This window comes from Pantherophis guttatus, chromosome 1 (assembly GCF_059756535.1).
Source record: "Pantherophis guttatus breed Tessera chromosome 1, ASM5975653v1, whole genome shotgun sequence".
Lineage (NCBI taxonomy): Eukaryota > Metazoa > Chordata > Lepidosauria > Squamata > Colubridae > Pantherophis > Pantherophis guttatus.
Window position 1 is genome coordinate 69,829,098 of NC_142063.1, and position 27,304 is coordinate 69,856,401.

Genomic DNA, 27,304 nt, shown 5'->3' on the forward strand with positions numbered 1-27,304 from the left:
CCGTGCGCAATGGGCCGTGCGCAAAAGCTCCTGGGCCGTGCCCCCACCCCTGCGCGCGCTCAGCGGGCCGCGGCGATAAAAAGGTTGGGGACCACTGGTTTAAGGTACTTGGACAAAATGCCACAAATTTTCCTTTATTAAAACTTCTAATATAATAGGGAATGCAGGGAAATGGTTTCCCAAATTAGATTTATAGCAGGAAAAAAAAATCAGGTTGGTTTGTTTTTTAACTGATTGCAAAAGAAACTATTGCAACTTTTGATTGCATTAGCAAAAGAATCATGACCAACTCATGGGAAAGAATTCTCTATTAATTCAGGATGAAAGGAAAGGAAATAAGGAAGGGCTGGTAAATAAACATGAGAGAGTACCAATGGTAATTTTGTCTAGTTTTTGTTCCTTACTTTATTTCATTATAGGCCAAAGGACTATAGATTTTATCAGGAGCACATATTTGAGAAGAGGAGTTTTAAACTTTAATTCCCCGTGGTGATCCAAATAAAAACTCTCCCCCTGGCAACCACATTCTCTGAGTAATGTTGTTCATGGTTTCCTTACCACGTTGTGCCAGATAAACCAGTAATGTATGAAATACAGTTCAAGAGATTGAGTTTCTGGAGACCTAATAGGCTCCCATACATGGCTGTCATTGATCTTACTCCCCCGGCTGTAGTCATCAGAGCCACTACTGGAACCTGAACAAACACAGATATAAATAAAATTAAATGATTCTGTTCCTAAGTAAAATTCATGTTTGAATCAAAAAGGGAGATTATATATAACACACAAAGAGTTTACTGAAATGAAGCTGGGATTATTACGCATATTATTGTGCAAAATGGCATCATTTCCACAAGAAATGTTTCTTTAAAAAATAGGTAGATGTTAATGGTCCTTGTCCCAGAATAATTCAAGCAAGCATAAAGGAAAATACATGGAAAAATCCTCATACCTCAAGCATAATATCGATAGACTTTATTGAGCAACTTTCTAGTTCCCAGCATAGCTGACACCACATGCAGCTTTGTATGAGATCAGTATTTTATGTACATAGCTCACAAACTCAAATATTGCAATGAGTTGTAGAAAGTTAGCACCTCCCCCCCCCAGAAGAATGAAATATTTTGGGAAATATTAAAAAGGCAGAATATTATATTTCCCTAAAGAAGAAAATGGAGAAACATGCTCTTGGAAACAGAAAGTAGACCCCAAATCTTTCTTAATAGCCCCCAGCAGATATTTTGTGCCCATTAAGAAAGATTTGGCCAACCTATTCAGAAACCAGTCCCAGTTTCCCTGCCCCAAGCAGAAACTGAGGCCAGCTTTTAGAAATGCAGATTTGGTAATCCATTCAGAAAGACTGAGTCAAGATAGAAACTCAGATAAGCAACAAACGAAAGTTGACAAAATTAGCTCAGAAGAGCACCTAGGATTTGCATTTCCCCTTTTGCCTATAGAGCTCGCTATGACCACTACATAACTCCTACATGACCCCATAGGAATCTGACAACAGCCAATAGAATACATGTTCTTGCACAGGAACAGGAAGCTCAAGTGCAAAGCCCAAAAGAAGGTATTAAAAAACCCCACTCTCAACTCCATTTTGTCAGCTGCCCAGATCCACAAACCCATGTGGCAGGGGTGAAATGCTACCGGATTGGACCGGATCGGCCGATCCGGTAGCGATGATGGCCGGTAGTTCGGAGAACCAGTAACAATGACAGCTGGAGGCTCTGCCCACCCACCCCATTCCGTGGAGTTGGGGAATGTATTCGCTGACTCCAGCCTTGCCGTGGAGCCCCTGCCTGCTCGCCCTTCGCCACGCGGTATATCCTACTGTTCACCTTTCTCCCGCAGCTGGTTGTCAGGGAAGGCAAACGCCTGAAAGTTACCGGAGTTGCTCACTCTCCTTCTTAAATGAGCTGCCACCATCACCGCTCTGGTCCATGCACCGGCTGCGCAAGCACACACCATTTATTTAATTCACTCATCAGTGGCAGGTTGGGTGTGCACTTGCGCAACCGGCACGTGGGCCAGGGCAGCGATGGTGGCAGCTCATTCAAGAAGGAGAGTGAGCAACTCCGGTAACTTTCAGGCACTTGCCTTCCCTGACGACCAGCCACGGGAGAAAGGTGTGGACATGCTGCTTGGCAATGAGAGAGCGGGCAGCGGCTCCAGGGCAAGGTTGGTATCAGGGAATGGTGTATTCCCCGACCTGGTTGAGGCAGGTGGTGAGCAAGCGGCAGCTCCAGGCCCCAGGGAATGGCACATCCCTGGGCTCTGGTCCCCAACCCAAAGCAAAGAGAGAGTGGGTGGCGAGTGGGTGGCACAATAGAAATTTAAAAAGTTTTCCTACCGGGTTCTATAGGCGTGGCTTGGTGGGAGGGGGTCTTGTGACTGAGTGGGCATGGCTGTGAGTGACATCGAGTTGGCCACACCCACTCAGTCACAGGACAACCCCCCACCAAGCCACGCCCACAGAACCGGTAGGGAAAAATTTTAGATTTCACCTCTGCCATGTGGTTCTGCTTCATCAATAAACCATCTTTCCAAACAGCCTCCATGTTTCCAGTGTCTTTCTCCCAGCTTGGAACTGACTAGATGGATATTTCTTCCCACAGAGTTTTCACTAAATCATCTCTGAAAATTCTTAAGAAATTAAGCTAAGTCTATTTTTTAGTCATTATCTCAAACAGGTATTGACTAATAAACCCCTAGGTCCTGCCCTGCTGAGAAATGATCCCAGCTACTACAGTAATTGGATTAGAGGCTCTTTGCTCAATGTGTTCCACCACAAACAGTAGGAACAAGCAAAAATAGAAAAAACATGCACATCATTGTCACCCAGTCTTTCCATAAATCACTATATGGTGGCAGAAACACACCAGACACTAGTGTAGAAACTCTCAATGATCTCTAAATTCCATTAAATGCTTTTACCCTGTCCATTGTTCAAGACCTTCCTTATTCCAACTTCCAACTGGCAGGCAGTTTTGTCTAGTGGTTAAGGCATCAGGCTACAAACTGGGAGACCATGAGTTCTATTCCCACTTTAGCCATGAAAGCCAGCTGGGTGTTCTTGGGCCAGTCACTTTCTCTCTCAGCCCAACTCACCTCACACAGCTGTTGTGGGGAAAATAGGAGGAAGGGATATTAGGTATGTTCGCCGCCTTGAGTTCTTTATTAAAAAAAATAATAAAGGCAGGATACAAATAAAATAAAAAGATTAGTCTTTTGGTTGTAATTACTATAAAAAGACTCATATTTATTCAAGCTTCCAATGAAGTCTAAATTCTTTTGGTTTTTATAATCTAGCGCATTTCAAACGCTTTTTAAAAATGTTGTAGCTTTTGCCTTTTTTATACATATTGTTAAAATTTATCATTATTTCAGTTTATATGCCATCCATCTCACTTTCATGACTCTGGGTAATCTTTAACATTAATTAACATTAATTAAAGGAAATTATAAAAGCATTATAAAACAAAGAAAAACAATACCCATTAAACAACCGCAAGGTAAAAACAGATCCATCAATCACAAGTTATCATAATTCCACTTCCTATTCCCCCGGCCCAATGACACAACACAGTGTTTAAAGCCACCAGGATCAGGACAAATCTAATCTCTGAGGGAATTATGTTCCAAACATAGATGCCATGACAGAAAAGGCACTCTTCCTGAGCATGTCAGATTGCACTCCATAATAAATGGGAAAAGTGGATTTAGGGTAGAATAGAATAACTGTTGTGGCCCGCCAACGGCCTGCGCGGATCGTGGCTGATCCCGACAATGTGGAGTTGGTGTGGTGTCGTGCCAGCAGCCTGCGGAGCTGGCGCTCTCATCGGACAGCGAGGAGGCCAAAGAGGATGTGATGCCAGAGGCAGAGACTCAGCCAGGGCTTTCAAAACCTCCAGAGGCTCCTTCCAGTGGAGAGTGCGAAGTGGAGGAGCCTCTCCTCAATGCTCAGGCACGCAGGGCTGCCAAAAGGCAGGAGTCGCTACTCAAGAGGAGGAGGTCTACTCGAGAGTAGAGCTTGAGGATAATTGGCTACTTCCTTAGCCTATTTAAGTCGCACGCAGCTAGTGCTTTCTTGCTAGAAACAACGTCTCATTACTACAGGGCATCTTGGAGAGCGAGCGACTTCTCATATCTGGTTTTCTGGGCTGGTTGCCAACCTTTGTCAGACTTTGTTCTTAATAACTTTGATAAGGACCCTTTGCACGGGAAGCCTGTATTCTTGAAAGGGGTTTGTTTGGAATTAAATAGTGTTTGCGAAGCTTGGTGTGTGTCACATTCTCTGGGAATCTGAAGCTGGGGCAGAAAAATAACAGAGTTGGAAGGGACCTTGGAGGTCTTCTAATCCAATCTCCTGTTTAGGCAAGAAACCCTATACCATTTCAGACAAATGGTTATCCAATCTCTTCTTAAAAACTTCCAGTGTTGGAGTATTCACAACTTCTGGAGGCAAGTTGTTCCACTGATTAATTGTTCTAACTGTCAGGAAATTTCTTCTTAGTCCTAGGTTGCTTCTCTCCTTGATTAGTTTCCATCAACTGTGTCGTGTCCTGCCCTCAAGTGCTTTGGAGAATAGTAAGACTAGTGTGACTCCCTCTTCTTTGTGGCAACCCCTGAGATATTGGAACACTGCTATCATGTCACCCCTAGTTCTTCTTTTCATTAAACTAAACATACCGAATTCCAGCAACCGTTCTTTATATGTTTTAGCCTCCAGTCCTCTAATCATGGAGTCAATCATAGAGGGGCACTCCCTTGAATAACCTGGCACAATGCCAGGAAGAGCTTTATAGGTTACAACCAGCACCTGGAACTGAACCCAGAAACAAAGGAGCAGAGGTGCAACATGTGTGGATCAAGAGTAATTGCCTAAAATGCTGCATTTTGTATCAGCTGCAGCTTCCAGAAGCTCTTCAAGGGAGGCCCCGTGTATTATTTCTCTTTTACTTTTATTGTTACTTTAATTTTCTGGCTTTATTTCTTACATAGATTATTTTAAACAAAAGAAATGGGTTGGTTTTAAAAATAAATTCACCCTAGCTTGGCAGTAGCTTTATTGAAGGTTGAACAACAAACATTATTGTGCATAAATAAAATAACTTATTTAACATAGTCTGCGTATTTTTAAAATACAATCCACACCTAAAATTGGCAAAAGATAGGATTTCTACTAAAGACACGTGGGACAGAAAAGTTTCAAGCACCTTTCCTCAAAATGAGAATTCAGTAATAAAATTTAAAATTAACCATATTTCAGAGTATGTATTTGAAATCAGGCTCCCTGATTACTTCTTTATACCAAATCATAGGAGCAAATCACATAAAAGCAAACTTTGAGTTCACATGCTTGAATCAAGAACTGTGGAAGAGACTAAATGCTAATGAGGAATTTGAGTCTGGCTTAATATATATATAATATATATATATATGGGGCAGCCTTACCCATCACCACCACTTTCTTTGCTCCTCTTTTGTTGCTGTGCGACAGGTCATACCTCATTGTCCTGCAGTTCTCCTTCTAGCCGAAGAACATTTTTCAAAGCAGCAGCAACATATTTCTTGCGCTTACAGATGAAATCCTGCTCCTCTGGACAGAGATCAAAGCCCAAACGCATATCTGGGCTTTTCTGGCTAGATAATAGAAACTCATATCATAATGCACACTAATGAAAGCATCATGATTTGAACACATTCACAATTTGTGCAAGCTGTTTACCAATATAATTTGTAGGGGAGAATATTTAACTCTAGCATATTCACAATTTGTGCAGGCTGTGTAGCTGTCTATCAAGATAACTTATAAGTGTGAAATTGGGAGAATATTTGACTCTAGTATGAATGTTTGACTGTAGTTGTGTAATGCTTTTTGCTGGGTTCATTTGCATGTTAAATGGCTCCAGGTAGAAAACTTAAATCTTTCTTTCTCTCTTTTCTATGTATATCCGCAGTTACAGTCTTTGGCTTCCTTGTGATTAAATATACTCTGTGAATCCTGAAAAATGGCCATTAGTATGGAGCAGAATTTGGAATTAATAAACATGATTTCAGAATTCCAATTAGAATTATTCAGAAATATCAGCCATTCAGCAGTCAGAAAGCAAAGAGATGCCACATAGAGCTGCATTGGCAGGGCTATGGAGAAGTTATATTCATATAACCTGGAATGGCTTAACGTGTGCAATTAACTTGAAATTTTATTTTGTATTTCATAGATGAACCAAAATTTCAAATTTCATTATTGTTATTTTTAAAAGGGGAGATGCTCTAGACCACACTAAAGCTAAAATTATAATTCTACATACATTGTTGAGTTTAAATTTCAGACAAAGAAATTTTATTCCAATGACAATATGTGAAATTATACCAAATTCTGAATAATGGTAAATGTTTATTTCAGCTCTTGTTTAAAATGAAGAGTTTTCCTTGGGGGGGGGGGCATTTCACTAGTCCTAACCTTGTTTATTTATCTCTTTGGTGGGCAAGATGAGAAAAGGTCAAACTAATTGACCTGATTTTTAAAATGTGGCAAAACTGAACTATCAAATTACCAGAAATCATTTTTAAAAAATAGGAAATAAATGGTTACCAGTTTTCTGTTGTCACAAAGACTTCATGTGCTTTATCCTAAAAGGGAAAAAAGGAATACACATAGCATTGAACAACTCTAAATCACATTTAATTTTTCTATCATTTTAAAAAGCATGATTTGCTCTCTTGCTTTCTTAGTCCACTTTGAAAATAAAAACAAAATATTTATTAGATGATCCTATAAACTGGTTCGCAAGCTCCATCCATTTGCACATGAAGATTTTGCCCTTAGGGGAATATAAGAGCCTTTTATAAGAGCCTTGGTGGAGCAGCGAACTAAAGCGCTGTTAAATAGCACTTAGCTATTTCTAAAGGCATAGGAATCCTTAATGTTAGAATTTACCTTCTTTCCCAACAAAATTCTTTAACAGGTTATTCCCCTGTCCTACATAGACTGGATCTTTCTACTAGGAGATGAATTGGGATTTAAACTTGATGCCTTCCTAGGGCAAGCTTCCAGGTCATGATCACATAACAGCTGTTTTTTACCCATATCTAGATGGATTATAAGAGAGAATTAAGCTAGCAAACTTCTTAGCATGAGATCAGGGCGCTCTCTGCCAATTGGGGAGGAAACACTGACAACCATTGCCTTTGGTGAGCTGGCATTTGTTTCACTACTAGCCTATTTATCATATGAACCAGAGTAGGACTGACATCATAGCATTGACTATGAGGAAGAAGATAACTAGGAACAATAATATCGTCATCTTCTCCGGAAAAAGCTGTTAAAAATGGAGAATCATTTAAGGAGTCTTGATGGCACAGCAGACTAAACTGCTGCTGTTAAAGTAGCACTTAGCTGCCAGCTGCCTGCAATTACTGCGAGTTCAATTCTCACCAGGCTCAAGGTTGACTCAGCCTTCCATCCTTCCGAGGTAGGTAAAATGAGGACCCGGATTGTGGGGGCAATAAGCTGACTTTGTATAAAAAAGAATACTGCTTAGGGGGGGCCGAAAGCCCTACTAAGCAGGTATATACAAAAGTATGAAGGCTATTGCTTAACGCATTGTAAGCCGCCCTGAGTCTCCGGAAAAGGGCGGCATATAAATTGAACCAATTAATTAATAAATAAATAACTTTTTTTTCAAATTAAGCACTTGGAGAATAAAACAATGTTGTTAGTTGATCTACCTTCTTACAAAATGGGTTTTCTGAATGGAGAAAAGATTCTTACTAAATCTAAAAAAAATTACATCTAGATTATATTTATATGCTATATTTCATTGTCAGACATATTTTGTATATAAAATTGTACAGATATTCTTAAAACAAATGGTCTCTTTAGAGGAAAGAAACCAGCCAGATAGCTGCTAATTATTCTAGGAAACTGGAACTTAATGTTAAAGGTTAATACAACTATGTTCAAAAGTGAGCTTTTCCAAACAGAAAAACCGATTGCTTCTAGGTATCCTGATATAAATTGCACACTAGATAGAATAGAATAGAATAGAATAATTTTATTTCTATACCGCCCTTCTCCCGAAGGACTCAGGGCGGTGTGCAGCCTATTAAAAACACAAGACAACATCAGGTAAAATTATTAAATGAATGAATTCGGCTCAATTTAAAACCCCAGGAATTTAAAACCCAATTTAAAATTGTTATGTTGATAGCCCAGCCTGGTGGAACAACAGAGTCTTGAGTGCATAACGAAATACCCAGAGGTCGGAGATCTTATGCATTTCCAGGGGCAGTTCATTCCACAGGGCTGGGGCTCCCACAGAGAAGGCCCTGCCCCTGGGTGTCGCCAGCCAACATAACTTGGCCGATGGCACCCTGAGGAGACCCTCTCTGCGGGAGCGAACTGGCCAGTGGGAGGCTATTGGTGGCAGAAGTCGGTCTCGAAGGTACCCGGGTCCCATGCCATGGAGCGCTTTAAAGGTGGTGACCAACACCTTGAATCGCACCCGGAAGACCACTGGGAGCCAGTGCAGCTCACGCAGGAGGGGTGTCACGTGGGCACAACGATGTTAAGATAGCAGTTCCATATGCTTAAGCTACAAACTTAACCCAGTTATATAGAAAAAAGGTTTTTAAATAGCAAAAGGAACATAGATGTGAAAATGCTCCTTTTAGCAGTAGCAGTTTGAGCTGGTCTTGTGCTGATGAACCATTGAATTTATCAGCATGACTGTTCTAGATCTCAATCTCAAACAGTGAAATCATAAACTGTGTTCTAGGCAATGGCTGGATAGAAAATTCCTTGTTATCCTCATCAGAAGTAAGATACCACTATCGGAATCCTAGGCTCGCTTGGGTAGGAGTATAAACTCATGGAACATTTTCTGAATGACTTTTCAGAAGATGCAGAGAGGTTTGCACTGACAGTATTATTGTATATATTTATATTATCTGTTGGACATAGGGAAGCAGTACAGAAAACTAAATGGGCATTGTTCACAGAAAAGACTCACGTTTGCTACTTCTATTCTTTCTCCCAAAGGAACCTGACACAAAGGCAAGGTGAAGGAGAGTGTTTTCCCAGAATTTGAGGGACACTAAAAGAGAGAGAGAAAAAAACAAATAGTCAGAAGACATGTTTTTGAAATAACAGCATTCCAGGTAATATTAACCATAACAGTGGCTGTGATCAGTGGTGGGATTCAAATAATTTAACAACTGGTTCTCTGCCCTAATGATTTCTTCCAACAATCAGTTCACCAAACTGCTCAGAAAGTTAACAACCGGTTCTCCCGAAGTTGAGAACTGGCTGAAACCCACCACTGGCTGTGATGCAATAGCTAATAATAGCTATATTGTGAAAAGCAACAACTTTTCTATTCTATTGCTGACTGCCAGCTGACTGCGATTTGGCAATTCAAATCTCATCAGGCTCAAGGTTGACTCAGCCTTCCATCCTTCTGAGGTGGGTAAAATGAGGACCCAAACTGTTGGGGGCAATATGCTGACTCTGTAAACCGCTTAGAGAAGGCTGTAAAGCACTGTGAAGCAGTATATAAGTCTGTGCTATTGCTATTGCTAAGAGGAAGGGAATAATTGATTCTAATTAGAGATAAAAGGCTTTGACTAAACAGATGTGTATTAAGACTATGGCTATCTTCTCTCGGCTGCAGAATTCTGGGGCAGTTTTATAGGAGAGAAGCAAGTAGAAATAAGAAACTCTAATAGAGGTAGTATTTAATTTACAACCACAGCTGATCCTAAAATTTCTGTTGCTAAGAGTTGTTAAGTGATTTTTCCCCATTTAATAAACTTTCCAGTCATTACTTCTAACATTCTTCTTGATTAGCTTTTCCAGAAAAAAATCAAATTCCTATGATGCCCAATGGCAAATGGAAAAATAATTCTTCAATTAATAAATTTATTAAGCAATAGACTTATTGCAGTCTTTTAATTTTGATCCAAAGTAGCATTTATACTTTATTGATGCAGAATACGGAAGTTAGTTATGTGAAGCATATAACTGTCCCCAGATATCAGCAAAAACTCACACAAATGGAACGTTTCTTCAATAATTGCACCTCTAATTTGGGATTACAATACTTGGCATAGTGGAAAGTTGCGTGATTTGGCGGGGCATTTCTGGAACTTGAATCCATTAAAATATTCTGTGCATCTTCATAAGATCCTCTCAGAGTACATGCAAAAGTTTGCTCTGAGTGCAAAGTAGAAAAGACAAATAAAACTTCAGAATGATCTATTTAGAAACCTGCATTTATTGATCATTTTTCATCCTTCCCTTTCTTCAGGATGACCAGGATAGGTTGCAGTACATTATTTCATTTTATCCTCAAAATGTAGGTCAGGGGCACAGTGATTTTCTCAAAGCTCCTCCTTGAATTTCATAGCTAAGTGGACTCTGGAGCTCACTTGTCTGCAGTACAAAATATTCCGCCTTTTAAACTGCTTATCTCTTTTTACAAGTTAATGAAAAATTATGCACTGACAGGAATACTCATTTCATATCCACATAAACACACAAGTGAGTTGGTTGTCAGGATTAGTTGCCCTAAAGAAGAGTGCTGTGAGTGATATAGAAACTTGGATACATGGTCTCAGGGCCTCACCCACTTGAGAGAAGTAAGGATTAGAGGTCCATTCATGAAACATATATCTATTTCCTATTCTCATGAAACTAGCATGTCTTTGGATATATCATCTTTTATTATTCTAAAATAATTGCACACCTATATTATAGCCAATGGGGAAAAAAACACAAAATATCCTAATAGAAATCTTACTTTTTCTTTTTTTCTTCCTTTCTCTGTGATTCACCTCTACTTTTAGGCAGCAAAGTTCCCGAGACTACAACGGAAAAACAATTATACACACCTCCAATTGTTCAAGAGATGAAAACAGGATATGATTATCACTAGTTATTAATTTACATTTCATGATCAGAACAAATGATAGACAGGTAGTAATATGACATAACAGTAATTAAACTGTTTTATCCTATCCCTTTTTTCAAAAGCTGCTTTTAAAGGATTACTACAAAAATAATTTTGTGCATTGTTTAAATGAATTTCAGACATAGTTACATATACTTAGGTGGATGGATAAAAATTGTGTAAATATATACTCTCCCTCTTCACTGACAGCTTGGTTGAATGGAAATATGTTATTTAAATATGTTATTGATCTAGGGATATTTCCACTAACAGAAAATGAAAAAGTTGTTTTCTACTGCTACTTTTTCCTATAGCTTCTTACAATGGTTTTTGAGTTGCTTTTGTAGGATCCAATTGTTATAAAGTATTAAAATTGCTGTTTTCTCCCCCTAGCAAAGTTATATGTTGCATCAAAACTATACTGTGCACTAAATGGTCCACTCAATTAACACTGGAAGTAACTTTCAAGAATAGAAACTAGAGATTAAAAGAAAATAAAAAAATCAAATGACAGAAAAAATTGAACCATTTATCAGCAGGTTTCACCGCAATAAAACTTCCATAATCTTTAGCCAACATGTTCAAAATTCTTGGTGCTTGGGAAATATGAAATCTAAAAGTGGACACTCCAATAGATTAGGAAAGTTTGCAGTATATCAAAGAGAAGGAATATATTGAGAATGACTTTAAGAGTCATTATATCAGTGTCATATTTTATTAAGCAATTCATGCATTAATTTATTCAAAATATCATTCAGAGTAGCATCTGGAGTTATGGAAAACATTTCAAGTAAAAAAATAGACGTTTCCATTTCAAAATGTGTTATTCCAGCCTTTCTTGAAGTATTCCAAATTTTAAAAAGCCCTATTGGAACTCTTGCTTTCAATTTCAAACAAAGCAGTTTCATTTCAGAATGATCAAAGCTACTCATTGCAAGCTTGAAACAACTTTTTCAAATGTAATTGCAATGTTCAGAGTTTGAGAAGTTTCCAGTTTGAACCATTTTACATATGCATCTTCCCAGGTTACTGAAATTGTAAATATAAGTACAAAAGTAACAAACATACCAAGAGTACTCCATTACTTATAAGGTTTTCTGGCATATCTGATCTAGAGGAGAAAAAAAAATGAGAAAAATTATAATTGGTTTTTACTCAATTCTTGCTCGCCTGCTAAAATGTTTATTCTGAATATTTAGAATCATTTCTAGATTCCAAACATATTAGTTAAATATTTAAAACATGTATCTATAACCTGTAATATTCATTAGCTCTAGGCAGTATTAATTAATCCAATTTTAAAATATGATCACTGTGATATAAAATATGGTGAACACATACCAAAAAATAAAAATAGCTTAGAAATAACTAACAGCTAAAAGCAGAACATTATCATTAGCAGCCCTGATGGTGCAGTGGTTAGAATGCAGTATTGCAGACTAACTCTGCCCACAGCCTACAGTTCAATTCTGCTGAGGCTCAAAGTTGACTCAGCCTTCCATCCTTCCAAGGTTGGTGAAATGAGGATCCAGATTGTTGGAGGCAATATGCAAATAATTGTGATATTGTACAGTTCTCTGTACCCAGAGACAGCTGTAAAGCACTATAAGATAACCTTTATTTCCATTTTTTCTGTGAGCATACTGGCATACATTAAAAATGAAATTCTGTTGCCTGCTCTCAAAAGTGTACACATACATAACACACATATAGATATGCTATATACATATAAGTGTATATACCTAAATCCTAACATATAAATACATGTAAATATTGTGGGGCGGTATATAAGTCTAAATACTATTGCAATTGCTATTAGGAGTGTTTTGTTATTCCTATTGGAAGAGTGTTCCACAAAGCTGGTAATACAACAAAGACTTTCTGCCAGGTTGATATTTGCCTAATTTTCATAGGATGTGATATAATCAGGAGCACATCTGCAGATGACTGCAGTAGAAAGCTATTCTTTCTCATTCCTGGTTCCAGTTTGTATGTAAATCTATTTCATCTCAAATTATTCTAAACTTCTTTAAAAGGAGATCACACTGTTAACAACAGCACATGTTCCATCCTACAATTTCAGATTTATTATATTTGTTGTATTTCTTTTTCTGCTCAGTTTGACCTGGTTCTTCAAAATATTTTAGCTGATAAAGAATTATAGTAATAAGTTTTCCTAGAGCATTATGGAAGAGATCTTAGTTTTGGATAATGAAATAATCTGGCCAGGGATGTTTGAAGAAAGGCTGTGTCAAAAAAAAAAGAAGAAGAAGAAGTCTAGTTGAAGCTCTACCCCATTTATGTGCAATGTATGTAAAATGGAGTCCAGCTTTATTCCGGAAGTAGTGGCTGCCATCTTGATTTTTTTTGTCCCCCGCTCCTATGAATGATCCAGAAATAGGATTAAGTCTGCCTAGTTTCTACTTCTATGGCTGAGTTATAAAAATTACAGTGTGGGAAAGGTTTTGCCATTTTGAAAAAAAAGAATTATACTAAGACATTTGCAAATGCAGTAAAATGAACTACAATTCATACTGTATGGCATTAAAGCTAATAACTTTAGCTTGTAACTCAATTATTACGTTTGCTCAACTTTTACTCACATGTGTTCCAAATAGAATTCCACTTCTAGCAATTCATTTTTCTAAAATTGAAATCAAATATTTGAAATATTAGCTTCTTCAAATGCTCACCAGAACTGATCCTTCCTATTATCTATCTCCTCCAACTTATGACTATAACCTTGTTGCTTGTATCTTTATGATTTATATTGTTTTAGTTAGTTTCCTAGTATGATTTGATTGCTTATTTAGTATCCCATGACTATCACTAAGTGTTATATCTTATGATTCTTGATGAATGTATTTTTATGTACACTGAGAGCTTATGTGCTGAAGAGAAATTTCTTGTGTGTCCAATCACACTTGGCCAATAAAGAATTCTATTCTATTCTATTCTATTCTATTCTATTCTATTCTATTCTATTCTATTCTATTCTATTCTATTCCTTCAATTTCTGGCAGCAACTTCATCTTTATAGTATCTCATCCCTTATTTGTGTTGTTCAAAACCAAATATTTATATATTTGAGGACAACATGTAGTTAATTAGTATTTTTATGGTGAAACATTCTGAATACCCATTACAATATTATTTCCTGTTGTGGGGAATCTGTGAAAATGCTCAGTTTGGTCTGTTCTGAGAAAAATAGAACATTCTTAAAACCAGATCTTTCCAACTTGGACCGACCTGCATATTTTTTATAAGAAGTCAATGGACCATATTTGCCACATTTTCTTTTCTTTTCTTTTATGTGTTCTATTAAAAGAATTGTGTTAGAGATTCCATATCTGCTTAAAATAATTACTGTGAAATAAATATATAATTAGCCAATAACAATTATTTTAGGTATATGTTTCTAAAGGAAACAACTTTTGGAAAATTACTATGTAACAGCCAGTCAAAGGCAATGGTGAATAAAAATGAAATAATACAGTGCAATGAACAATTAAATATAAACCACATTTCAGAAAACATACATTCATTGATACTGTAACCATCTATTCTGAATATGTAATTGCATTTCTCACCTCTTTGTTCAATTCAAAATGCTTGCAAACTCTTTCTTCAAACTGAAGATTTGCTGTATCAAATGTAATACTACAGAGTTCCTCATCGCTGAATGGGCTGTCTTCATCATAGACTGTTATTTCAAGTATGTTCTAGGGAATAGAAGCGCAGGATTGCTTTTTTTAAAAAAAAGAAAATAAAGATGAAGGGGCTATGTAAAGTGCTTTGATTATCATCAGCAGCAGAAGTATAGGGCAATTCAGACAAGGATTAAAGGTTGAAGATTTGAAATTTCAGAATTAATTGCTTTTAGACAGAAAAGTCAAAACTCTAATTTTCATGCTGTCTGTTTCACAGACTTTCATTCATAAATGTTAAATATATTTAGTTAAATATCCATTGTTTCTCTATATTATTTTAACCAGGGGTGAAATGCTCCCAGTTCTGACCGGATCACTTGATCCGGTAGCGATGGTGGTGGGTGGTTCGGAGAACCGGTAGCAAAAATCCCTGCCTCCCCCCATGCCCAGCTGAGCCGCGCGATCATCAGAGGCTCTTTTTTTTTTACTTTTAAAAGCATTTTTTCTATAACCTCTCCGGACGAAAAAATGCTTTTAAAAGTAAAAAAAAAAAAAGCCTCTGATGATCGAGCGGCTCAGCTGGGATCATCAGAGGCTTTTAAAAGATTTTCTTTTATAAACTCTTCAGCCAAAGAGGTTGTAGAAAAAATGTTATTAAAAGAAAAAAAAGCCTCTGCTGATCAGGCAACTCAGCTGGGATCATCAGAGGCTTTTAAAAGCATTTTAACAATATGATTATAGATTTCAGTTCTAGCAATTACTTTCTTCTCTTGAATGTATTAGAGATAGGGGTGCGGGTTACTGGATAGACCTCGACTTTGACAAACATATGGATAAAGTTAATTTTCTGGTCTTAAAGGATATGCTGATATGCCCAATCCTGAAAAAGCCCTCCTTGAAACTAGAATAAGGTGACCAGACGTCCCGCTTTTGGTGGGACAGTCCCGCTTTTTAGCAATTTGTCCTGCGTCCCGCGGCGTTTCAAAAAAGTCCCGATTTTTCATTCTGCCTCCTCAGTCCCGCTGCCTCTTGAGCCCCAGCTGATGGCTAGAAGAAAAAAAAACTGTTTAAACTCTTGCCCGGGGCTTCAAAGGGCCGCCCTACAGGCAATCAGTGTAAAGAGTTCCTGAAGCAGTTTTTTTTTCCCCTAGCTAAGCTGCAGAAACGAAACCGAAACCAGGATCTTTGGTGGAACGTGACAAAATGAGGCAGAGAGAGATTTATTTTTATTTTTATTTTTCCTCCCCAAAAAAGGTAGGTGAAAAACTGCAAACAATGGGAAATTTAGGAGGAGAGTTCAAGATTTTAAAACACAAAAGAAAAAAAAGCTGTATTTAACTAGGGAATTGTAATAATTGAATTGAGATACTATTAATTGTATATTGTGTTGAAAGCAGAAATGTTTAAGTTGTGGTTCAGAGGAATATATGGGGGAAATTATTTGGTTTATTATTATTGATAAATATAATTAATTGATTTGTAAGAAATTGGATTGCATGGAAATAATTGGAATATTCATGTTCATATTGATTAATATACAAAAAAGATAGTTTTATAACTAATTGATTTATATTAAAATGTTGAATTTGTATTAAACAACTGTATTACATAATTACATAATTAAACAATGTGAGGATGGATATAAAAATAGATGACAATGGAAAGGGGTATAATATAGAATAGAAGGGAAAAATTGAATTTGATTAAGATTAGAGATGAGGATGAAGGGTAATATTGGTTTTTTAAAAAAAATAGATGAGGAATAAATATGGCAAAAAGGAAATATAGAAATTGTAAATTTAATTGAAGTGACTAAACACTGTTTAAATTTGTGAACCGGCCAAATACTCTGTTCAAAGAAAATAAATTGTATGTTTGTATGTGTGTTTCTAATTACTGCTATTTATTCATATTTGTTCTCTTTTATTCTTTAAAGTTTAACCATTCATTCTTTATCTTAATATCTTTATATTTGTTTGGGGTTGGCTTTCTTCCCTTTCATCTTTTTTATTGTACAGCAATCTTTCTCCTCAAACCTACCACCTCTCTCTTTTCTTTCCTTCTTACTTTCTCTTCCCCCCCCCTCTTCTTCTCCTCCCTACTTCCTCTTCCTTTCTCCTTCTCCTCTCTTCCTCCCCCTCTTACCCTCACTCCTACTCTAATTTCCCTTCCCTTCCTTCATCCCTCTCTATTGCTGTATCCTTTTATGCATATGGACTACTCAGAGGGCTGAAAAAGTTATTTTTGACTGGTCCTCGCACTTTTGACCAGTCATCGAACTTACGACTGTCTTCACATTTTATGTTTTTTGCCCTATCTTATCACCATGGTGAAGAGAAGCAGTTGTGAAATGAGTGACATGGTTGTTAAGGATGCTGCATGGGCATAAATGTGAGGATGGTCATAAGTGTGAGGACCAGTCAAAAGTGTGAGGACCTGTCAGAAATGACTTTTTTCAGCCCTCTGGTTAGTCCTTTTGTGCATATGGACTACTCAGAGGGCTGAAAAAGTTATTTTTGATTGATCCTCGCACTTTTGTCCAGTCCTCGAACTTACGACTGTCCTCACATTTTACGTTTTTGCCCTATCTTGTCACCATGGTGAAGAGAAGCAGTTGTGAAATGAGTGACATGGTTGTTAAGAATACTGCACGGGCATAAATATGAGGATGGTCATAAGTGTGAGGACCAGTCAAAAGTGTGAGGACCTGTCAGAAATGACTTTTCAGCCCTCTGAGTAGTCCCTATACACATAGCCATGGCCACCCGGTCACATGACCAGCTAGCCACGCCCACCCAGTCACATGGCCTCCAAGCCACGCCCACACAATAAGTCACGCCCACAATGGTGTCCTTCTTACCAATGTTAAAATCTGTTCACCTTACCCTATACACATAGCCATGGCCACCCGGTCACATGACCAGCTAGCCACGCCCACCCAGTCACATGACCAGCTAGCCACGCCCACAAAATAAGCCACGCCCACAATGTCCCTCTTTACCAATGTTAAAATCTGGTCACCTTAAACTAGAAGCTTATCTAACTATCACGATGTCATTTTGGAACAAAGTCTCAAGCCTTGGAGTGTATGAAATTCTAAATGTTAGTAAAACATTGCCTCTCTATAGTCTGAGTTCAGGCCTAGTTTGGGGCCAATGATCTCTTGAGGGAGAAAGTTAGAAGGAACATTTTTTTTTTTTAATTTGATTTATATGCCGCCCTTCTCTGGAGACTCAGGGCGCCTTACAATGCGTTAAGCAATAGCCTTCATATTTTTGTATATTTATACAAAGTCAGCTTATTGCCCCCACAAACTGGGTCCTCATTTCACCTACCTTAGAAAGGATGGAAGGCTGAGTCAACCTTGAGCCTTGGAGAGATTCGAACCAGCAGTAAATTGCAGGCAGCTGTGTTAATAACAGGGTGTATAGACCACTGTACTATCAAGGCTCTTGTTAATCTTGCTTAATCTCTTATTGCCTTATGATTTTGTTAATCATAATCATTGCTAAAATAGGTTAATAATATGTTGTTAATCATTGTGAAAATAGTATAATGTTGGGTTTTGGGTGGGGGAGCTATCTCCAAGAATTAAGAATGGGAACTGCCCTTACATTGGTATCAGTCCTACTTGTAGGAATAGTTTCAGAGGCTGCATTCAAAACCATATTCAATGTAGTTACTAAATTAACCCTGCCAGTATAATATAGTAAAGCACAAGATAATTGTGCCATCTAGGTTCACACTCCATGCTATGGTACCATAATTTTCCAAGGTTCTAAGAAAGTTTTATATATTGTGTGAATGAAATTCCCACCTATCCCCAATGTAAACATAAAAGTGCATCCTACTGGAAAATATAGTTATTGGCTCCTCACCTTAGCCATATTCTGAATCCTGAAGAAGAATGTTTCATTCCAGACTGGATTTCTGCAATTTGAAATAGTTTTTGTTCGTGCAGTAACGAAGGAAGAGGATGGCAATCTCAAACTTACATAACAATCACTTTGGCTTACTGCAGGTTTCAAAACGACAAAAATGTAAATATGGAGAATTGAAATTTGAACTCAGTATGTATTAATTATATTAAGCATGTGCTTTCAAGTACTGATATAATATTCATATTGCCTTGTATATCTCCCAAAGACTATCTCTACAATGGATTTTTTTTGCTGTGTGAGCTATGTTGGATTCTAATTGATTTAGGGTTCACGCCTTAAGCAGAGTTAATAAATTCAAGGTTGAGGAGTGCTGGGCATCATGATCCCTTTTTGCAATAAATTATTTAAACAAGTAGTCATCAACTTATGACCACAATTGAGCCCAAAATTTATTTTGCTAAATGAGACATTTGTTAAATGAGTGTGCCTCATTTTACAAGTTTTCTTGTCACAGTTAAGTGAATCACTGCAGTTATGTTATTAAGTGAATCTGGCTTCCCGATTGACTTTGCTTGTCAGGAGGTCAAAAAAAGATGATCACATGACACACACACATACCCCCAGACACTGCAACCATCGTAAATATGAGTCAGTTCCCAAGCATCGTAATTTTGAACACATGACCATGGGGATGCTGCAACAGTCATAATAAATGTGAAAAATGGTCATAAGACACTTTTTTCAGTGCTGGTCACTAAATGAACAGTTGTAAGTCGAGGACTACCTGTTTGTTTTAATATTTGCTTTGGCCATAATATGAAGACCATGTTTTCAAAGAAATAATTTTATTTTTATATTCTATCTGAATCTTATAGTATTATATTCTGTTCTTCTGACCAACTGGTATAGCTCACCATAGAATCAAGTTTTCTGGAGTAATGACACAAGCATGAAGTGCATTGTTGTTCACTGCTAGAACGGAGGAAAGGCCTAGAACCGTGATGACGAACCTATGGCACGCATGCCACAGGTGGCACATGTAGCCATATCAGTGGGCATGTGAGCTCAGCTCTGGCGTGCATGGGTGTGCCGGCCAGCTAATTTTCAGGTCTTCTGGGCCCACCAGAAGTAGGGAAACAGGCTGTTTCCTGCTTCCAGAGGGCCTGGGGGGGGAACGGCAGTTTTAGCTCCCCCCCCCAACTCCTAGAGAGGCCCTGGAGTCAGGTGAGAAAGAAAAACGGGCCTACTGGGCCATCACGTGCCAGGAGCAGGAGGGGGGGTCACGCACGCAGGGGCGGCGCATATAGAATTATGGATGTGGGCACACACACGCGCCCCCCACCCACCCACTCCCACTCTCCCTCCTGGCACACGATGGCAAAAAGGTTAGCCATCACTGGCCTAGAAGTTAGTGTTAAGAAATTACTTTTTGGAATGATTCATTATTCTTTCAACATCTGTTTTCCCTCCACCCTATCACCTAGGGAGCCGTGTCTTATTACAGCATATCCACTTAATTAGTTGGCAGTTAATCTGAAGGAAGAGATAACTTGATGTACAACTGCATACTTCTTAGTCTAATTACCTGTGCTATGGACAGGATTTAATCCCTAAAGCTATTTGTAGAAACTAGTGGCATAAGGGAAAAAAAAACAAGCATAAATTGGAAGGGGAAAAGTAGACTGAAGTATAAATTATAAGCAGTGGTTTTAATATATAAAGAAGCTTTGGTCTGAGAGGGCAGGAGTGGTTCATGATGTTAATGTTTTTTTAAAAAATGTTTTGTGGCTTTTAATGCAGGGACACTGTTCAGCAGCTGACAAAAGGCTGTGATTTTGTTCCCAGCCTTGTCCCAAATACATGAGTGGGAAAAGGAATCTCCATTTTCATTTCTCATTGACAAAAATTTAAAAAAAAAAACATTCGAGTTTTTCAATAAAGGCAGTGATAGCAGTATCATATCTCTGCAGTAACTATTGCCAATGACGTCCTGTAAATACAGGTAGTCCTCGAGCTATGACCACAATTGAGTCCAAAATTTATGTTGCTAAGTGAAACATTTGTTAAGTGAATTTGCCCCATTTTACAATTTTTCTTGCCGCAGATGTTAAGAGAATCACTGCAGTTGTGAGGTTAGTAACACAGTTGTTAAGTAAATCTGGCTTCCCCATTAACTTTGCTTGTCAGCAGGTCACAAAAGGGGAATCACATGACCTCCGGATACTGCAACAGACATAAATATGAACCAATTGCCAAACATCTTAATTTTGATCATGTGACCATAAGAATGCTGCTACAGTCGTAAGTGTGAAAAACAGTCATAAGTCACTTCTTTCACAGTCGTCGTAACTTTGAACAGTCATTAAATGAACTGTTGTAATATTGTAATACCTGTAATATTGTAATACCTGTAATATTTCATACAGATACTGTTACAACTTTTGAGAGCAGTTAATAAAACCAGCACTTTGAAAGCAATCCATAACGTCATAATGCCACAATGTAGTCCAGATGTATTGGACTACAACTCCCAGATTACCAAGCAAGCTTGACTAGCAACCATGGATTTCCAGCCTAACATACAGTAGCTGAAGGATGCTAGGCTGAGGAATGATAATTCAAAGATACTCACACAAATCTGTTTCTCTGAGGTTTGTCATTCTAATGATCCGTACAGACAGCAAAGAGAAAAGAGCTACCGGTCCCTAAAAGAAAGGAGAATAGAAACCAAAACACCTTTTATATTTCCTGAGAAAGCCTGAGATAATTCATTATATAACCTGTCAGCCAAATCCAAATTTTTTTTTAAAACCACATAAAAGTTCTATGGCTGAAGATATTGTTGGAGCAACTACAGAACTAAATAATCTTTCTTAGCATGGTGAAATATATACTCTACATGTCTATTGGTTTAAGTAAAATCTTGCTTTTAAAAAAAAATAATGAGTCTTCCCTAGATATTGATTTTGTTCTCCTTGTTGTTGTTGTGCCATGTCCATAATCGGATGTTAGTAGTCATGTTGGCAATTTTGCGATTAGGGATTTTAATCACTTTAAGAAATTTGCCATTGTTCCACTGGTGGAAGGGACCTCAAAATAGCAACCTTCCTTGGTTTATAGTATTTTAAAAAGAGCATACATTCTCAGCTGATAGACTTCAGGAATCTCGGTTATCATTTTAGAAATTGGGAAAGAAGAAATGTTACACATTAGATTATATTTGCACTGCTAATTTTAGTGCTGATTGTGACAAAAATGTGTGCATATGTTCACTGCAGACACTATATTTGTTTACTGTTATTCAGCTAAAATCAATGCAAATTTGTAGATTCGTTCAGCCTCAAAACTAAATTCAGGAACACAACTATAAAATAAATTAGCATTCATAAAATGTCAGTAGAAGTAAGGTTATGGATTTACATGAATGGTTGCTCTACACCCAAGACAATTTACCATATTTTTCAGAGTATAAGATACACATTAGATTTTGAGGAGGAAAACAAGAAAAAGAAGTTCTGCCTCTGCCTACCAGCATCCATCAGTATTCATATGGCTAGCATCCTTGCAGCAAACAGCCTGGTCAGCTTCAGCACACTATCACAGCCTGATTCAGCAAGAGCAGCTGATTGGTGGTTGGATCGGCCTCTCAGAATACCACCAATCAGCTGTTCCAGGCTGCGGGGATCACCACAGCCCATCGCCGCCTCCATGCGTCACGTTTTTGGCCTCTATGCATCACGTTTTCAGCGTCCGCATGCCCCATTTTTTGCCTCCGCGCAGCGCATTTTCAGCCAGTTCCAGACGGTGGGGATTGCCGCTGCCACTGCTGATCCCCACCGCCTAGAACCAGCCAAAAATGCAACGCACGGAGGCCAAAAACGGGGCGTGTGGAGGCCAAAAACACGATGCATGGAAGCTGAAAATGCGACACATGGAGGTGGCAATCAGAGGCGATGTGCTGTGGCAATGCCCACAGCCTGGAACAGGTCTAAAATGGAGCATGCGATGGCAGAAAATGTGATGTGCGGAGGCCGAAAACAGCCAAAGGGTGGGGGCCAGCGGGTGGTTTCGGCAACATTCAGTGTATAAGATGCACCACAATTTTCACTCACTTTTTGGGGGGAGTGAATCTTATACTCCGAAAAGTACGGTACTCATTTTTTGTTTACAAAGGGTCTTCAGAATTACAGTAAGTCTTTAAGCATCTTCCATCTGAGATTTATTCTATTTTTTTTCCCCATAAACAGTGAACCTACAATTTGAGTCTAATAACAAAATGAAGTAGCATTCTGGAAGAAAGCCAGTTTTGTTATTAGATGAAATGAAGCAGCTGCTTCAAGCAATAGGATAAGTGGTAAATTGGGACTAAACTCTAATCTGCTGCCTTCTAATTTGCTACCAGGAAAATTGGTTGGTACTCTGTTTATGGAGTAGCAACAAGTTTGTTGCTGGTTTGGTTAACTCTGTAAAACAGTAATAATAAAACCCAGCCTATTTAAAAATTACAATAAGAAACTAGCCCAATCAAAACCTCGCAACAGCAACACAGAACCGTTTTAATAAATCTGGTAAACTATTTTTAAAAAGCAGTGCAGGGCATTGCAGGCTGAAGTAGGTTCAGAAGGCCTTTCTACTGAACTCAGCATAATAGGAGTAATTGGAGAGAGAATTGGATACTCCATATGTCTAATCTGTTAATAATACCAGAATGGAATATTCGAGGGCCACTTATCAAAACAAACATAAGCACAACATTTGTGGTAAAATTAAAAACCCATTATGTTTGTTGGACTTCTGAGAATGCCTGAAACTTTTTGATGTGACAGGATCCAATCTTGATGGGTCACCAGGACCACGAGATCTTTCAGACTCCGTGCTGGAGCCCATCCACAGGGAACTTTTCTCTCAATGTGTGCTTTTAAAGTCCTTGGGGGGCTCCTATATAGTTTAAGCCAGTGATGGCTAACCTTTTTTCTATCGCATGCCAAAAGTGGGGGAGTGGGGGGGTGTCACATGCATGCGTGCCCAACCCATAATTCAATGTGCATGCGCACGTGACACCCCCCCCTCCCCTGTGGCGCCATTTCCGGCCTCTGGAGGGCCTTGGGAGAGGGTGAAGGCCGTTTTTGCCCTCCACAGCTCCTAGAAAGCCTCTGGAGCCTGGGGAGAGCGAAAAACGGGCCTTTCCCACCCACCCGAGAGGCCCTCCGGAGGCCGGAAACAGCCTGTTTCCTGACTTCCGGTGGGCCCAGAAGGCTGAGCTAGGGCAACACTCACGTGCCCACCGATATGGCTCCGCGTGCCACCTGTGGCACGCATGCCATAGGTTCGCCATCACGGGTCTAGGCTAAAATGTTCTGACACTACTTGGTCCTTATTTTGAGTCCTGATACATTTTAACACAATATAATTGTTAATTAATAAGATACTTGTAATTTGTTTCACATGTAACCTGCATCTGCATAACCACTTTGTCTTCTCTCCACCTCACTCCAATTTAAATCCTCCATCAGTGTAGCTTCTGTATGCATTTGTTAAAGTGAACAGCTCACAAAAGAAAATTAGGATGTTTAATAAAATGTGCATTTATTTTAATTATAATTAAAAAATATACTACCAAGCCGCTCCTCCTGATTTTTTGGCCAACATGCAGTAAATTAAAATGGTTCTCCTAAAGTTCTCCTATAGTTCAGTGATGGTAAACCTATGACACATGTATCAAAGAGGACATCCTGTGACATTTTGGGTGACACACCAGCATTTAACAACACCTGGCAACTAAAGCTGGAGCCAAGACCAGGTCTTTACTTCAGACCCAGCCTGCCAAATGCCACTGTTCAGGGTGAGCTAGATGGGGGAGTGGGGGAGATAGAGAATTTTTCCTTTTGTTGGGGAGGGGTGGGTTTACATGCCAGCAGAGTCAAGTTAATCAAGGGTCTGTTCTGCTGTTGCACCTGCCCTCTGGAACAACTTGCCCCTCAGTGTGAAGTTGGCCCCATTTCACCAGGGGTGAAATGCTCCCCTGGTTCGGACCGGATCGCTCGATCCGGTAGCGATGGAGGCAGGTGGTTCGGAGAACCGGTAGCAAAAATCCCTGCCCGCCCCCCCCCCCATGCCCAGCCTAGCCACGCAATCACCAGAGGCTTTTTTAAAAAAAAAAAAGCTGAAAAAATGCTTTTAAAAGTAAAAAAAAAAGCCTCTGATGATTGTGCGGCTCAGCTAGGATTGTCAGAGGCTTTTAAAAGCATTTTTTCTACAACCTCTTCGGCCACAAGACAAGAAATTTTGGGTTTAGACAACTTAGAACTTCGCCGTCTTTGGTCTGACCTAAGTGTAGTACATAAAATCATCTGCTACAATGTCCTACCAGTCAATGAATATTTCAGCTTCAATCAAAACTCATGGTAAACCGATACAAACTCATGGTAAACCGATCGAAACTAGACTGCAGAAAATATGACTTCAGTAACAGAGTTGTCAACACCTGGAATGCACTACCTGACTCTGTGGTTTCTTCCCCAAACCCCCAAAACTTTAAACTTAGACTGTTTACTGTAGACCTCACCCCATTCTTAAGAGGTTTTTAAGGGGCGTGCTTAAGCACACCAGCGTGCCTACCATCCCTGTCATCATGTCCTAATGTTTCCTTTATTGGTATCCATCTCATGTATTCATAATTATGTTTACACTTGTATTTGTTATCAAATACATGCTTGACGAAATACATAAATAAATTAAATAAATAAATAAATTCTGGTCCTCTGTTGGAGCGGGAAAATACTCTCTCCTAATTGGTTGTTTGGCTGATCAATTTCATAAAAAAGGAGCTGTGTCAGCCAGGGAGCACTGTTGCCTCACAGGCAGTACTGAATAAAGAACTGTTAGAAATCACCCCAGCCTCACCTCCATTCTTCACCCAGAACTTAACACCCATCCTGTAAAACAAAATGTCCTACAGGATAACATATATGTACCAGGTAACAAATACCTAAGCGTTCTAAATTGAGAAGGATGAGGGGATAAGAGCTCAAAACTTTTTCACCCAGAATTTTTTCTCCTTTTAATTCTCCCCTCTTCAATTTTTTTTTCCACCTGTAGTGTTTAAGTTAGCAAAATATAGAATCTTTTGGTATGATAGAGGCAAGTAACATGAGGGAGAGAGTTCGGTTCAAACAGTTTAAACTTTTCTATCGTCTGAGTTTGCTCTGCTCAAAACCTCTCCTTCCTATCAAGAACTTGACTTGCCTAACAAAAAAGCCCTCCAGTTATGTTGGATTATAACTGCCAGCAGTCTCAAACAGGATAAGCTTTTGAAATAGTGTGGGGAAGGCTGTTTGAGGAAAAGCCACATTCCATTGTTGAGGCATAGGAAGGAATGCAGTGTGTCATTTCTCTCTAAACAATCATTCTTTTCCCCCTGTTTTCCATTTAATCAAAATATTTTGTATATGATGGAGAATGGAGCATTCCATGCAGTATATATGGAGGAAGAATTAAACTTTCTTAATCTTTTCATAATACCTTCAAGATTATACTAACCTGCAATGAAACTTGATCGGAAGAATGGCTCTCCCTTCTGTTACGTTCAACATTTCCTGCGTTTTCTTTATCTGATGGTGTTTCAGCCTAAAGATTTCCCAAATAATGACATAAATAACTTTAATAAGATTCACCATTGTCCTATGGGGGAGAACTAAACATTCTTAATATTACCAGAAAATCTTTTTATAATACGTTCAAGGATTATACCAACCTGCAATGAAGCTTGATCGAAAGGATGGCTCTCCCTTCTGTCATGTTCAACATTTCCTATATTTTCTTTATCTGATTGTGTTTCAGCCTAAAAATTTCCCAAATAATGACATAAATAACTTTAATAGGATTTACCATTGTCCTATGGGGAAAACTAAATTTTCTTAATGTTACGAGAAAATCTTTTAATACTTTCAAGAATTATACTGACCCACAATGAAGCTTCATCGCAAAAATGGCTCTCTGTTCTATTACATTCATCTCTTCTTGTGTTTTCTTTATCAGATGGTGTTTCCACCTAAAGATTTCCCAAATAATGACATAAATAACTTTAATAGCATTTATCACTGCCCTTCGTCTTAAGTTTATACATGGAATATGCAGAGAAACTAGTGTACATGGCCTATATATAAGCTATGTTAGTATGCTCAAGATGTCAATTTTTGGCAAATTTCCATGAGAACCTAAACTATATTGACAGGAAACAGCTCTCCAATCGCAGGCATAAGTCTTCTTAATTCTATTTGAATACACTAATATTAAAATGCCACTTTTAATGGGTAAAGTGCCTTATATCCGCTTAGGTTACACGCACATAGGAAGATTCAAGATGTTGAATAGCAGTGTTCCCCCTTCTTCATGTTCACTGAGAATAATTTTAGGTCTGGAAAGGTCTTTGTGAAATTCTAAGGAGGAAAATCTTTGTTTTTGATTTACTAGTAGAATGGAAGAAGAGCTAATTGTCATCCTGTCATCTTCCTCAAAATCCAGTCTAAAGAATTGCATACTGGAGCTTCAAAGGGATGGGGGAGAATGAATGATTATGATGTTTTGACCTTCTGCCCTTTTCTCCCCAATATATTTTCGTCTTATTTCTGCACAGAGAAATTCGCAGTGGCAGAATAAAAATGTTAGATCCAAGCTGCACTCTGAGAAATTACTCAGAAATACAATTCCTAGGTCTTAATAAATATGCATACATTTAAAATCTCTTGAGAGGTACATTAAGACATAATGGTAAATCTAGAGTAGCATAATTAGTTATTCGTTCATCTCTCCT

General features: G+C 38.5%; 1 protein-coding gene across 1 annotated transcript in view; it reads right to left on the reverse strand.

Moving 5' to 3' along the window:
• LOC117666101 (cytosolic phospholipase A2 epsilon-like) overlaps window positions 1–26,536 on the reverse strand; it is a 35,679-nt gene extending 9,143 nt beyond the window's left edge. Inside the window, exons 1-14 of the mRNA XM_060688206.2 lie at window positions 26,456–26,536; window positions 26,246–26,332; window positions 26,032–26,118; window positions 21,125–21,197; window positions 18,490–18,626; window positions 14,552–14,683; window positions 13,565–13,605; window positions 12,030–12,072; window positions 10,812–10,875; window positions 10,062–10,225; window positions 9,024–9,107; window positions 6,605–6,642; window positions 5,514–5,649; window positions 559–695 (exon numbers count right to left, since the gene is read on the reverse strand). Coding sequence (XP_060544189.2) covers window positions 559–695; window positions 5,514–5,649; window positions 6,605–6,642; window positions 9,024–9,107; window positions 10,062–10,225; window positions 10,812–10,875; window positions 12,030–12,072; window positions 13,565–13,605; window positions 14,552–14,683; window positions 18,490–18,626; window positions 21,125–21,152 — 1,004 coding nt within the window. The 5' untranslated portion in view covers window positions 21,153–21,197; window positions 26,032–26,118; window positions 26,246–26,332; window positions 26,456–26,536. The remainder of the gene's footprint in view (window positions 1–558; window positions 696–5,513; window positions 5,650–6,604; window positions 6,643–9,023; window positions 9,108–10,061; window positions 10,226–10,811; window positions 10,876–12,029; window positions 12,073–13,564; window positions 13,606–14,551; window positions 14,684–18,489; window positions 18,627–21,124; window positions 21,198–26,031; window positions 26,119–26,245; window positions 26,333–26,455) is intronic.
• Between the last annotated feature and the right edge of the window lie 768 nt (window positions 26,537–27,304).